This window comes from Phyllosticta capitalensis (assembly GCF_038381095.1).
Source record: "Phyllosticta capitalensis strain CBS 128856 chromosome Unknown BKA78scaffold_3, whole genome shotgun sequence".
Lineage (NCBI taxonomy): Eukaryota > Fungi > Ascomycota > Dothideomycetes > Botryosphaeriales > Phyllostictaceae > Phyllosticta > Phyllosticta capitalensis.
Window position 1 is genome coordinate 1,756,177 of NW_027117441.1, and position 13,287 is coordinate 1,769,463.

General features: G+C 55.0%; 2 protein-coding genes across 2 annotated transcripts; one reads left to right on the forward strand and one right to left on the reverse strand.

Moving 5' to 3' along the window:
• Positions 1 to 4,507: 4,507 nt before the first annotated feature.
• On the forward strand, positions 4,508 to 5,230 carry BKA78DRAFT_226522 (uncharacterized protein; the record flags this gene model as incomplete). Its single annotated transcript, XM_066883689.1, has 1 exon — positions 4,508 to 5,230. A coding segment is annotated over one exon (723 nt), but the record flags the coding sequence as incomplete, so codon positions are not given.
• A 5,090-nt stretch (positions 5,231 to 10,320) lies between these two features.
• Positions 10,321 to 13,086, reverse strand: BKA78DRAFT_101504 (uncharacterized protein). Its single transcript, XM_066882080.1, has 3 exons — positions 12,974 to 13,086; positions 10,718 to 12,872; positions 10,321 to 10,665 (listed from the first exon to the last, which is right to left on the reverse strand). Exons 2-3 carry the CDS (start codon positions 12,853 to 12,855, stop codon positions 10,512 to 10,514), a joined length of 2,292 nt encoding a protein of 763 aa, XP_066746658.1. The 5' UTR covers positions 12,856 to 12,872; positions 12,974 to 13,086; the 3' UTR covers positions 10,321 to 10,511.
• Positions 13,087 to 13,287: the final 201 nt, after the last annotated feature.

The window sequence follows — 13,287 nt, forward strand, 5'->3', positions numbered from 1 at the left end:
TGGAAAGCTCGTACTGGACGTCAACAATCTCCTTCTCACGGCGAAGATAGCGAATGACTTCTTGCAGATTTTCCGTGTCCGGAGGCGGTGTGACGCCAGCGTCAGCTTGTTCACCGCCGAGGGAAGCGCGGCTCTGCTTGAGCGCAGAGATTTGCGCACTGACAGTTTCAAGCTGCTGGTGAAGTCTCCGGTTTTGGTCGTTGACTTCCTCACGACGCGTTCTGAGGTCCGTAAGTTCACGCTCGTACCTGGCCTTGGTCTCCTCCCAACTATCCTTGCTAGACTCCAGAGCAGTCTTGGCAGCCTGGGCCTCCGACTTGAGTTCTCCAACTTCTTCCTTGAGCTCGTTGTACTCGGAGCGAACTTTTTGCAAGTTTTGCGAAGCCTCGGCGTGCCTGATGAGCTCGGCCTCGTAGCTTTGCTGAGCGTTTTGAGCGATGCGAGCTTGAGCCTTGAGATCTTCTTGACACAGTTTGGCTGTTTCCTGGTAGCGCTCGCTCTCGTCCTTGAGCCGGGCGACTTCACCCTCGAGGATAGTCTTCTGCTCCGTGAGGCGAGCCATGTCCTGTTCGTGGCTGCTACGGACATTGGACAGCTCCGTGTTGGTCGTAGCGAGCTCGTTGGAAATTTCTTCGACACGTTGCTCCAAGTCCTTGATCTTGGCGTCCTTCTCCTCAATCGACTTGTCCATCTCCTCGCGGTACAGGTCATGGGCCTCGCCGATGCTCCGAAGCTCTTCTTCGCTGGATTGACTAATCGCCTTGTACTGCTCCATGTCATTCTTGGCGGCTTCGAGCTCGTTACGGGCGATTTCGAGATCGCGCTTGAGATCGGCAACCTCGACTGCCAGCTCTTGCTCACGTGTAAGCTCACCAGAGTCGGCTTCCTCGGCTCCGCCATCCTGCGTTGCAGTCTCCGGACGAGGAGTAGGCCTGGGCTGCAAAGCGATGGCCTTTTCTTCAGCATTACGAAGCTCAATTCTAAGCTCGTCGACGCGAGCTTGGAGTTGATCCCGCTGCGTCTTGGCAGCCACCAGCTCTTCACGCGTGTTGCTCAGGCTCTTGACGAGGTCGTCGATCCTCGTCCTGTTCTGCTCAGACTCATACTCGCGACGAAGAGTGGCGCGCTTGCCGTCTTCAACCTCGTCGTCAAGTTTGCGCTTGACGGCCTGAAGCTCTGATTCCAAGGAGTCGATGCGGTTCTGCAGACGACGGCGGTTCTCGGACTCGGCAAGCTCGCGCTCATTCTGCAGATTTTGAAGGTCCGCGATCATTTTGTTCAAGCGAGTGCGCTCGTCGCTCAGGGCGCGGTTGTCCTCGGTGAGGCGGGCTTCGATGCTCTTCCAAAGCTCCTTCTCGGCCTTCAAGTTCGCGGCCTCGTGCCTCAATCCATCCACTTGGGATTTGGCCTCGAAAAGTTCTTCCGCGACTTGAGCAGTCTTGAGGTCCTGCTTGGCTGATGTCTCGGCCAGATTCTGCGACCTCTTTTGCAGCTCTGCATTTTCGGTACGAAGCTGGTTGAAGTTTGCCTGCAGAAGCTCATATCTCTCCTGAGCGAGGGACAGTTGGGAGCTGTTTCGGTTGATTTCAATTTGCAAATCACTCTTTTCCTTTGCCAGTCGGTCAGCCTGTTCCTTGATCATGGTGCGATCAGTCACAGACTCCTGGCGGAAGGCGTCAAATTGACTTTGCAGGTCCTTGAGGAGTTTGGCGTATTCTGAGAGATCCTGCTGGGGAACAGCGCCGGGACCGACACTCTGTGAAAAGCCACCCGCTGGCGGAGTGGAGGGCCCGACTGATTGTCCAAACATGGATTGGATATCGGCTCCAGGCGGAAGCTGTCCACGATGAGTAACCATGCGACGGAACATATCTCTCTCTCGCTGATAACTCTCGGCGACAGTGTTGAGAGTCTTCAGCTCATCCTCGTAGCGTCCGACCTTGCGCCTGAGCTCATCCAGCTCCTCACGGTCCTTGAGGGTTTGGTTTTCCTTCGCCTTGACTTCTTCTCCTTCCATGATTTCTCCCAGTTCCCGAGTCAGCCTGAGGAGCTTGCTATTCTGTTCCTGGAGCTCTTCAATGTTTCTGAAAAGCGTGAGGCGTTGCGAGATGTAGCGGCTGGTGTCTGTGGCATCCTCCTGGTACTCCACTTCGCCACGAACAATTTGCTCGAAATGGGCTTGGTCAGCCGGGCTCAGGGCCTCTATTCCCTGGTCGCGGACAGTCAATTCGAACAGCAAGGCCTTGACCTGCTGACTGAGGTCTTGCATCTGTTGCCGGAGCATATTGCCCTCGCGCTGAAGACCTGATACTTCTCCAGATACTTTGCGCGCTTCTTTCCTTGCCGCGTCACGTTCCCGATTGGCCTCCTCGAGAAGTTCGGAAATCTCGACAACGTTTTGCTCCAACCTCTGGTGGCCATCACGCAATTCCTCAATTTCAGGCTGCTTGGCCTCGAGATCTCGGATCATATCGTCGATGGACTGACTCAACTTGGCATTGCGGCGACGCTCGGCTTCAAGTTCAGCCCTGGTCTGCGCATGCTCCGAGTAGAGCTGCGTAAAGGTAAGCCCGCCCTTTGCTCTGGATGGCGTAGCATAGCCAGGTGTACCGAATGACGGAGAGCCGCCACGGACGGGCGTCGCAATGGCGCCCAAGCCATTGATTGCACGCCTGGGAGTGCCGGTGACTGCAGCCGTGTTCTGTGGACGAGAAGCCAAATCCGACTCAAGCTTCTCAATCTGCTCCTCGAGCTCTCCGATCCGCTGCAGGGACATTTCTTTCTCTGAGCGTTCCGTTTCAAGTTCCGCTTGCATTTGACCCAATTCTTCCGCAGCATCTTCCCTAATCTTATCAAAAGAGCTTTGGACGTCCTGAAGACGGGCTCTTGCCGTGTCCGCACTCTGCTTCTGGAGGTCGGCCAATCGGCGTGCACTGTCGAGTTCGACGCGGAAAGATTCTTCGGCCTTTGCAGCAGCGTCTTGCAACTCCTGTATCCTGGTGAGGGATTCCTCGGCCTTTTGATTGACTTCGTCGACACGGCTGCGGAGTGCGGATTCGGTGCGGCGAAGTGACTCGATAGTCTCATTGGCATCGTCGTACATGCGCTGGAGCTCCGAAATCTTTGCGCTCTTCTCCTTGCGATATTTGGAGTATTCGGCATTCTTGGTCTGAAGTTCCGACTCGTACCACTCGTTGTTCTTTTTCAGCAGGTCGATTTCTTGTTGCAAAGACTGTTGTCTGAATTTGGTGCTAGTAGCCGCGTTCTGGGCAGCCTGGTTCTTGTCCTCGAGCTCCGAGATTTCGCGTCGGAGAGCGACAATCTTTTGATGTTGGGTGGCAAGTTCCTCAGCAAGCTTGTCGTGGGCTGTTGTCTTGGCTTCTAAAAGGGCCAGAGTCTCGCGGTTGGATGCCTCCAATTGAGAAACGCGGTTCCGGAGGACTTCGGTCTCACTCGAAGAACTCGATGAAGACGACTTGAGATTCTGCAGTTCGGACTCGAGTGAGGAGCGTGCATTTTCTTGAAAGTTTGTCAGTCAAAGACGGGCGAGTCCAAGGCCAATTGAACATACCCTCCTCATTCAGCTTCTTGCGAAGCTCTTCCACATCTTTCAAGCCCTTGTCAACTGAAGCTTTGAGAGCTCTCACGCGATTGTCGCCGGTCCTGACAGCATTCTCAAGCTCGACGTCAGAGCGAAGCTTCTCAGCTTTGAGCTCATCAAACTCCTTCGCCTTGGTCTCGATTTGTGAAAGCAGTTGCTGTACGAGCTCGACGGTGGGCGCGTCAAGCAGGGTCTGCAAGGTCGGTTCCGGTATCGAGTAGGAGGCGGCAATGTAGGCCACGTCAATGGCCGCGGTCGCCATGGTTTGGTTCTCCGTGAGGTGAAATCAGCTAGCGCATGGTAGTGGCAGCCGGGGTATGAAAAGTAAAGGGAAGGTAAGCGCCACGAAGTAAAGGACGACAACGACGCGGTTGAGGGCACCGAAAAAGTGCAGTGGTCGCGGTCGAGTGGCGCGGAGAACGGACGACTAGAGTTGTTCTTTGAAAGGTGACGGAGAAGAAATGCGGGCGACTTGGAGCTGCAACCAGAACACGGAAGCGCGCTCTGGAGCTCTTGCCTCTTGGCGCCCACACTCCGCGGTTTTGCCGATAAGGCATAGCACAGCACAGACCCGGCCATGACTGCATCCATTCAACCTGCTCATGGATTTCTTGAGCCGCACTACTTCTCCTCCTCCGTCCTCGACACACGCCCGCCTCGACTCTGCAGAGCCGCGCTAAAACAACCCTGTGTCCCCGTCGGTTCTCCTCTCCCTCGCGGCTTTTCAGCGACGCGCCCGCCGTGTCCCTCGTCACCGCACCCTTCACCCATTGTCGCCGGTGACATCGAGTCCGTGCCGCCATGTCCTTCCTCAAAGCCTCCAGCGCTACCAATGCGCCCTCGCCCACGCCATCCTTCTCCTCGCAGGCTGGCAAAAAGCGTCCGCGTCCTGTCGAGGGCACGCCAGTCTTCTCTCAGCCTGAGAACACGTCTTCTGGTGTCCATCTGCTCACCCGCGTGACGTTCGCGTTGGAATACCTCAAGGAAAAGGACAAGGACTTGACCTTTGAAGACATCTTCAGCCACTTGTCCATTCAGGTTCAGGATGAAGGATCCGCAAAACCTCGCCCGGCAGAGAAAGGCGGAACCGACTGGAATAATTTGATCCTCATTATGCGCGGTCACCCCAAAGTCGAGTTTGATCCCAAGGGCTTCGACGGCAAGGGCAGCTTTCGCTATCGACCCCCGCACAATGTGAGGAGCGCAGACGAGCTCAAGGGTCTCCTTCAGAGACAAGTCAGCAGTGTCGGTATCAGGGTTGTCGAGCTGAAGGACGGCTGGCCGGGTGCTGTCGATGCCATCAACGAGTTGGACAAGAAGGGAGAGATTCTCGTCACGCGAAACCAAAAGACTGGTCAGCCTCTGCTCGTCTGGCAAAACGACCCCAGCTTGGCGCATCACGTCGACGACGAATTCAAGCAAATGTTCCTGAGCATTCCCCTGCCGGCAAACCCCGACGACATGCGTTCGAGACTGGAGGCAGCAGGCTTGAAGCCGGTCAGCGCGCCCAAGGAAGCAAAGCCGGCGGCTACTGGTGCCAAGCAAAAGAAGAAGAAGGCCCCTAGGAAGGGCATGAAGACCTCGAATACTCACATGTTGAACGTTTTCAGGGACTATTCAGACAAGAAGAAATGAGCTCGAGGCTCACTCAGAGAATCTATACATACACATCAAGCAAGAGTCATCGTGACTCAGCTCGACCACTACATAACGACTTCTCCACCCCAACCGACCTGCATGCGGGTAGGCCTTGGGAAAATGGACCGGGCATGGGTAAATCTGCATTGCATGTTTTAGCGTGGCGTTTTGGGACAACAAACGGGGAGTAATGAGGGTGCCCAAGCACGAAAATCATACTCAGGTCTTTTTGCTTGCATGCTTTTCCGACAGGCGGTGTCCTGTCGCGATGGAATCTGGAATATAAGGTGGGATTGAGAAACCCATCGGTAATGTCAAGTGCTTTCGAAAGATGGTGGCTACCTGGGGTTATGAACCATGAATGGTGGCTGCCAAAGGCGCGAAGAGCTGTGTCCTGAACGTTTGCCTCGATTCGTCACCAGGTTTGCAAAGTGGATCTAGACTCTTCTCGCAACAGGTCGACATACTTAATCCCTTGCGAAGTTGGGATACAGTCAATATCACTAATATTCTCAAGACCTTGAACTGCCTCTTGTTCTCTCTTCTTATCTCAAACAATCAACGCCAGCTTCATGTTCTTGCATGTCTTTGTCTCGCAGGGTATCGCCCATTGTACCTACATGCTTCTCGTTTGCTCAATGTATGTTTCCTTTGTGATCTTTCAAAGCACTCGCGTACCTGGTGCTGCTAATCGATTCCGCAGGCACTCTATGGATTCCTTTTGATCAAACAGCAGTCACTCTCTTTGTTCATCACCATCTCCAATTTGACACAACATCTCGCTTCATCATCTGGCTTCCGCGGCGCACAGCACTAAGACAATGCATTTCCTGCGAGATGAAAACTCCGGTATCTTGAGCTGGTCGAACTTCGGCTCATGTTTGCTTGTTGAGGCTGCAAACCGCAAAGCACCAGCAACTGTTCTGCCATGGCTCCGCCTGGATTCAAAGAGACGCCTTACTGGACCACACGGTGTCGCTCGATCGCTCCCAAATCATCGGCCTTATATACTCAGGGCGTGGTGCTGCCTGTAAGTAACATGCGTCTTGGCGTTGGACTCCACCTGGGCTTGTAACAGTCGCGGATCGGCCCAGATCATAACACTGACACCTCCGCACGCCTATTGTTGAGAGGTTGCCTGTCATTTAAAAATCTCGCTTCCAACGCGAGAGTACAACTTCAATACCAACGTCTTAGCTACCGTGGATGCAAATCAGCTCCTGCCACCCAAGAACAAAGAAGCGGTCAGAGCAATTACTCGAAGCGGCGAACGTTGTTTGTCCTCAATGATGACGTTCTCGCCAACGTGAAGATGGCTGGTTCGTTGCAAAAGTGTTTAAAGCTGGAAGGGAGCACACGACAGGAAAGTTGTTGTCGGCTTGGCCTTCCTGCTCACGAATGGGAAAATATGCCAACACTGGCGAGACATGCGCTAAGCGAGGATGAAAAGTCAAGCGAGGTATCGGAAAAGATTGCAGGCAAAAGGACTGACACGAAGTTGACGAGAGGGAAAGGGCGAGGGTGAACGAGACGGCAAAAGAGCAAAACTTCACCCATAGCCCCAGTGGGGCTATAGGCTATCAAACCTTTCCTGAACTGGTGCGTAGTCCAGCTGCCAGCTCGTAGACTGGCCCAGGTAGGTTTTATAATACACTCAAGGGGAGTTTCAATAATGGGAGCCGGCACTGACCAGACTCGAACCGGCGGCACCCTCGCACTACTGGCCGGCTCCCATTGCTTCTCTCCCGTCGAGACGCCCCCAAACCACTCTACCAGCGAACCGGTCGGGCTTGGGGGCGTTGTGGATGTGGTGACTTTGGCGCATTATGTAGTGATGGTCGATCACCCGCCTGCTCCTCCAGCACACTGGTGCAATCACCTGGACCTTTCCGGCGTCCAGTCGCTTCGTTGCCACGGAAAGTGACTTCTGGTCTACGCCATACCAAAACAGTCGCTGTCAACGGTGGTGGTGACTGCTGACTGGAGTTGTTAATGCCTCATCGAGCCATCTTTTCTACAGCAGCTTGCTTGGTTACCTGTGCGCAACCAAGAGACGAAAACCACAACAAATATCGCGCATACTCACCCTGTCGAAACTTATTGCCTATTTGCCTCCACACAACAGACTCAAGTTTCCTGTTGCTTTTGCTGCCATTTGGACAAAAATAGATGCGCGACGCGACGCGACAGCCTTCCCCTGAGCGATTCAGCCAACCATGAGCCAACACTTCCGAACCAAAAGAGCTGCAGCGGCTAGATTGATAAGCGTCAGCATTGTCTATCCTTGCCATGCAAAATTTCCACACTCGCCAGCAACACTCGCCACTGATCCATGTCGCCACGCCGTATCGCTACCCTAGAACCAGGTAGTCTCATGGCTGCTCCTGCTTGCAACCTTTAAAGCTTCCATTCAACGGCTCCGTGAAAGAAGTTTCAGCGCAGTCCTCGCCTGCTTTGAGCCTGACCACTCTCGTGCTCGTATCCGGAACATCCACATGCGCTCTTCCTATCCATGACCTCGTTCAAAATGCCCATGCGTGCGGCTCGTGTTAAGGTCACGACGGCAATCACCCTGAATTCAAGTATAGAAAGCACCCTCTCCTGCCCTGTTCATGCCAGTAACTGCCAATAGAGAATCAACAGAGTTGCCCTACCTCAAGCAATCCCGGACACTTGTCCGTCGGCGGTGGTTCTTGAGCTGATGCGATTTATCAATACCTTTGTCCTTCTGGCGTTCCTTTCGCTTTCTTGACAGATGTCCAAACTCCGGTACTCGGGTGCTTTCAGATCAGCGTGACTTGCCAGTGATAACAATCACCGCTACCTAAGTACGATCACGAGCATCATCATTATTAAGCAGTACCCCAGCGTTGGCCAGCTTTTCACAGAAAACAAATGAAATGATGCGCAGCTCGCAAGCGGCAAGAGTCTCGCGCAGTTGAGGGATGAGTGCCTTGCTCGCCGGACCACAGGTCCCCAGCAGTGTTGAAAGTTGGTGCTTCTTTGCGCACTTTGGCGGTAGGAAAGCTGGTGAGTTTCGAGTGTCGACGGGTTGCAAGGGAGGTTTTATACCTCTACGCTGCATCGTCCTCAAAAATCCTTGGTCCGTACGACTTGTACACGAGCAGGCGTTGCAGGCAATCAGCCCAGCAGAATGTGCATGGGAGTCTCAAGTAGATTCGCCTTTTCTCCCATAGCCTTGTCCGCAGGATCCATGCTCGCGACACATGTCAAAGTCATACGACAGCCGGCTACAATCACCCCTGAGCCAAGGTATAAAAGATCCCTCCCATGTTCTAACTTACAAGCAACTACGCATCCTCGTCAGGCTGGTCAGCGACCACCGCACTCATCACACTTTGGGCGCGGAGTCGAAGTCAGAGAATCTACTGCTGTTGGTGTCGCCTTGGTGGCGATGAATTCTTCCGGCAGCTTGTGTTGACTTTCCCTTCTCAAGATTTCGATACCTCGATGCCAGCGTCATCAAATCACCACAATTTATCCTTATTAATATTCGTCGTCGTTATTGTAGAACGACGAGTGGCACTACTGGATAGCGCTGCAAGATCCAGCTCGGTGCTCCTGAAAAGCCATTGTAAGATCGTAGTCTCGCACACAGTGAAAAACTTCGCGTACCTCTCGACCAAAAGAAACGCAGGCACTTTTCTGGGATGGAGGGGCAAAAAGGGGTGCTCAGTGCACTTTTATACCTCGCTGTCCTGCAAAGCCGTCGGCGACGCTGATGCTGTCCGCATGACTTGCGCCCGAGCACATAGCGTAGACAATCATCAATCCAGCAACATGCGCATGAGAGGCACAGCTGATAGCCGTTTCTGAGTCAACCGCTTCGAGCGAATCCAACCAGCGATGAATGCACAAAGCCAGCCGCGTTAAGCACTGCCTCGCCACAAGAGGCTAACCTGCTGCTCCGCTCTTGCCTCACCAATTCCATCACGATTGATTAACGCGCACGTCTCATGTGGAAATGAATCCATAGACTCTATCTGTATCTGTATTCAGCGAGCGGTCCCATCAGTCAGACGCAGCAGCAGTAGCAGCACCAACGCCGACTCCTTCCGACCCCATTCCCACTCAACTCCACATCTTACCACTCCTCTCCTTCCATAGCAAGAAAGCAGCGACAATCTGATGACCATCGTCCCCTCACCCATTCCTCATCCTCCCCCGAGAAAACCCAAGAGCAAAAACCACGGAAACAATCTAAAAGGTCCAACCCAGTCTCTGGTCCCTTGCCCACGCCGAGTCCAATCTAATGTCTGCAGGTAGAAGCAACAGCAGCAGCAATAGCAGCAGCAAAATCCAGCACAAACGACAGAAGATGAGAGCAGCAACGAAAGTAGAAGACAAGGCGAAAAGGCAAGAGCGATAACATACCCATTTCAGTCAATCAGTCTGGGGGGATAGCTATAGCTACAATAAGAAAGCAAGATAGGTAGCGGGGGATACAAAGGGGAAAAGACGGAAAAGAGGAATGAACAAAGACGAGAGGATTAGGGGAAGATGTAAAAGTGTGTTGGAGTTAGTAACTAGCTGCAACACCGCCATATTCCCTCCCTCTCTCTCGCGCTCGTGGCAATTTCTCTCCGTCATTCCCACGTCCCATCACCATGCCACCCAGCCTGCCCTTGCCCTGCCCGCCTCCGCTTCGCGCCGAAAAGAAACCACATGCCTGCCCCCGATGTCCCCGTGCATAGCTCATCATCGTAAAGCAGCCCGTTCGGAGCCCTTCTGCTGGCCAGAAGTTGAGGACCAGAGCAGAGCAGATGAAAGAGGCCACCATAAGATTGGCGACACAAGAGGCAGCCAGTGATCCTGCCCGCTGATCCGTTCCGTTGAAAGTGTGAGAAACTGTCATGATACACATGCCCATATTCGTAGAAAGGGGAAAAAGGAAAAAGGGAAGAAAACGAAGAAGTGCCGGTGAAGTAGAAGCGTGCTAAGCACGATTCCTATCGTTGATACACGGAAGGAATCATACTGAGGGGTATTCGGGTGGCTGTGACGGAGAGAAAAGTAGTCGTCGGGACAAAACCAAGTCTGCGGCAGAGGTGATCCGTCTCATCGTCCAAGAAAAAGTCGCGCGAGACGTTGCCCCGATTCAGAAGAAAGGAAACCGGCACGACTTCAGAACTTTTGAGCACCACCCAGGGAGTCAAGTGACGGACCCAACGCCTCATACGCCGAGTGGGAGAATCAAAGAAAATGAACGCATCTAGACGACGACGCGAAACAATTTGTTCAAGAAAGGCGCTTAAGCCTTCTCCTCAGCGGCCTCGCCGTCCTTGGCCGCCTCCTTGGGAGCCTGGTTCTCGTCCTGGCCGTTCTCGCCCTTGGACTTGATGTACTCCTGGTAGACACCCATGGCCTCCTCGACCTTGGCGCGCAGAGCGTTGTCGTCGGTGGTGCTGATTCAAGTCAGTGATGCTATTTAGACCGGTCACGAAAAGGGCGACTTACAGGTTGATGAGCTCCGCATTTTCCATCTCGAGGAGCATACCGGTGATCTTGCCGGCAAGCTCGGGCTGCTGAGTGTGGATCCTGGGGTACAGAGCCTCACCGAGCATCTGCTTCTGCTGAGCAGGAGGCGCGGCGTTGAGAGCCTGCATGTCGAGACCACCCTCAACGGGACCCTGACCAGGAGCAGGACGACCACCAGGGAAGCCGGGGCCCTGCTGACGAGGAGCACCACCACGGCCGGCGTTCTGGCCACCGCGGGGGTTACCGGGCATCTGGCCGGCCATTTGGGGCATACCAGGCATGGGCATGCCGGGGACGGCACCGCCACGGCCGGCACCGCGACCACCCATGGCCTGAGCGGCGAGCATCTGAGCGTAGGCGGGGTTGAATTGGGGAGGAATGGCGCCGGGCATGGGAGCACCGGGGTAGGGCATGCCCATCGGAGGCATCTGCTGGGCGTTGGGTCCGCCACGGCCACCCTGCATGGGCATACCGCCGGGGAAGCCAGCGCCACGACCACCCTGAGGCATACCCTGAGGGTAAGGCATCTGGCCACGGCCAGGGGGCATGAAAGGCTGCTGACCAGGACCGAAGAACATCTGGGGCTGGACAAACTGCTGAGCGGGCATACCGGCGGCGGCAGCGGCCTGCTGCATGCGGATCTGGTTGCGGGCCTGGATAGTAGCCTCAAGCTGGCTCTTGCGGACGTCCTTACGCTGAGCAAGGGCAACGTAGAGCGGCTTGCCGCCAATCATCTTCTGGTTCATCTCGGTGACGGCCTTGGTAGCCTCGTCAGGGTTGCTGAAGCAAACGAAGCCAAAGCCCTTGCTCTTGCCCAAGATCTTCTTCTCGCCCTTGATGGTGATCTTGTCCATCTCCTTGGTGAGCTTGTCAACACCGTCCTTCTTCTCGTCATCGGACTTGGGCTCCTCAGCCTCCTTCTTCTCCTCGTCGCTGTCCTTCTTCTCCTCGGACTTGGGGCTCTCGCTCTCGGAGCGGTCGACAGGGGAGGTGTCGCGCATAACCTTGGCGGAGGTGATGTTGCCGTAGGGAGCAAACATGTCACGGAGCTTCTCGTCGTCAACGTCGTCGGTGAGGTTCTTGACGTAGAGGTTGACACCCTGGTACTTGGACTGCTTCTCGGCGCGGGCAGCCTCGTACTGCTTGCGGAGCTCCTCCTCACGCTCGTGCTTCTTCTGGGCACGGCCGACGTACAGCTTCTGACCCTTCCACTCGCGGTCGTTCAGGTCGTCAACGGCCTTGGAGGCGCTCTCGTGCTTGAGGTAGTTGACGAAACCGAAACCGCGGCTCTTGCCAGTCTCCTGGTCACGGGCCAGCGAAGAAGACGTGATTTGACCGAACTTCTCGAAAAGGTCGCGGAACTCGTCCTCGGTGGCGTCAAGGTCAATGTTCTTAACGTAGACGTTGGTGAAATTGGCCTTCATCTCCTCGAACTTGCTCATGCGGTCCTTCTTGGGAATGTGGTGGCCGACAAAGACCTTCTTCTCGTTCAGAAGCATGCCGTTTACGTGCTTGATGGCGTTGTTGGCGGCCTCGGCGGTCTCGTAGTGGACAAAACCGTAGCCCTTGGAGTTGCCGTGCTCGTCAGTGGCGACCTTGCAGCTGAGGATGGTGCCGAAGGCGGCAAAGGTGTCGTGAAGAGCCTTGTTGTCAATCGCGGAGTCAAGGTTCTTGATGAAGACGTTGCCCTGGCCAGTCTTGCGCAGAGCGGGATCACGCTGGGACCACATGATGCGGCACGGCTTGCCCTTGATCAAGGTGTAGTTGAGCTCCTCGAGAGCGCGCTCACCATCCTCCGAAGAGTTGTAGTTGACGTAGGCGTAACCGAGCGAGCGGCGGGTGACGGCGTCACGGCAGACGCGGATGGAAGCGACCTGGCCGATGGAGGAGAAGAGCTCGAAGAGCATAGCCTCGGTGACAGACTGGTCGAGCTCGCCGACGTAGAGCGAGGCCGAGTTCTGGTGCGCGGAAGGAGCGGCGGAAGTGGGAGTGGGCACCTCGGCGGCAGTCGCGGAGCCGACGTTGGTGTTGATGGCAGTGCCGTTCGCGTCGGCAGCGACTGGCGACGTCTGAGCGGCATCAGCGGCCGGAGCGGAGTTGGCAACCTCGGCAGACATTTTGCTGATAGTGTTGTCTAGAGAGGTCAGCGGTGTTGAGGGTCGAGGGTGCAGACTCGAAGGGTCTGGCGCGAGCGGTGCGCGAAAATTATGCGACAGGCATGTGGGCTTCGCTCACCTTGAGTAAAAAGCTAAAGAACAGCTAACCGATGGGGAGAAGAGCGAGCTCGTTTGACGGCTGAGGCAGGACGTGTCGTGCAACTGGGGAGAGACGACAAGCAGAATCAACGGGCTCAGAAGATGGGCTCGTGAAGATTCTGGAGTGGAGGAGCAGACTGGGCGACTGGTGGGATTGAGATTTGCAGTCGCGTCGAAGCCGGCAGATGGACTGGAGGTTTTTTGCAGTTTTTTAACTTTTTTTTCAGTGGACGAAGTTTTTTGGAGGGAACCGGGGGCAGAAGAGAGACAGAGACTCAAAAAGAGGCTCGCTCG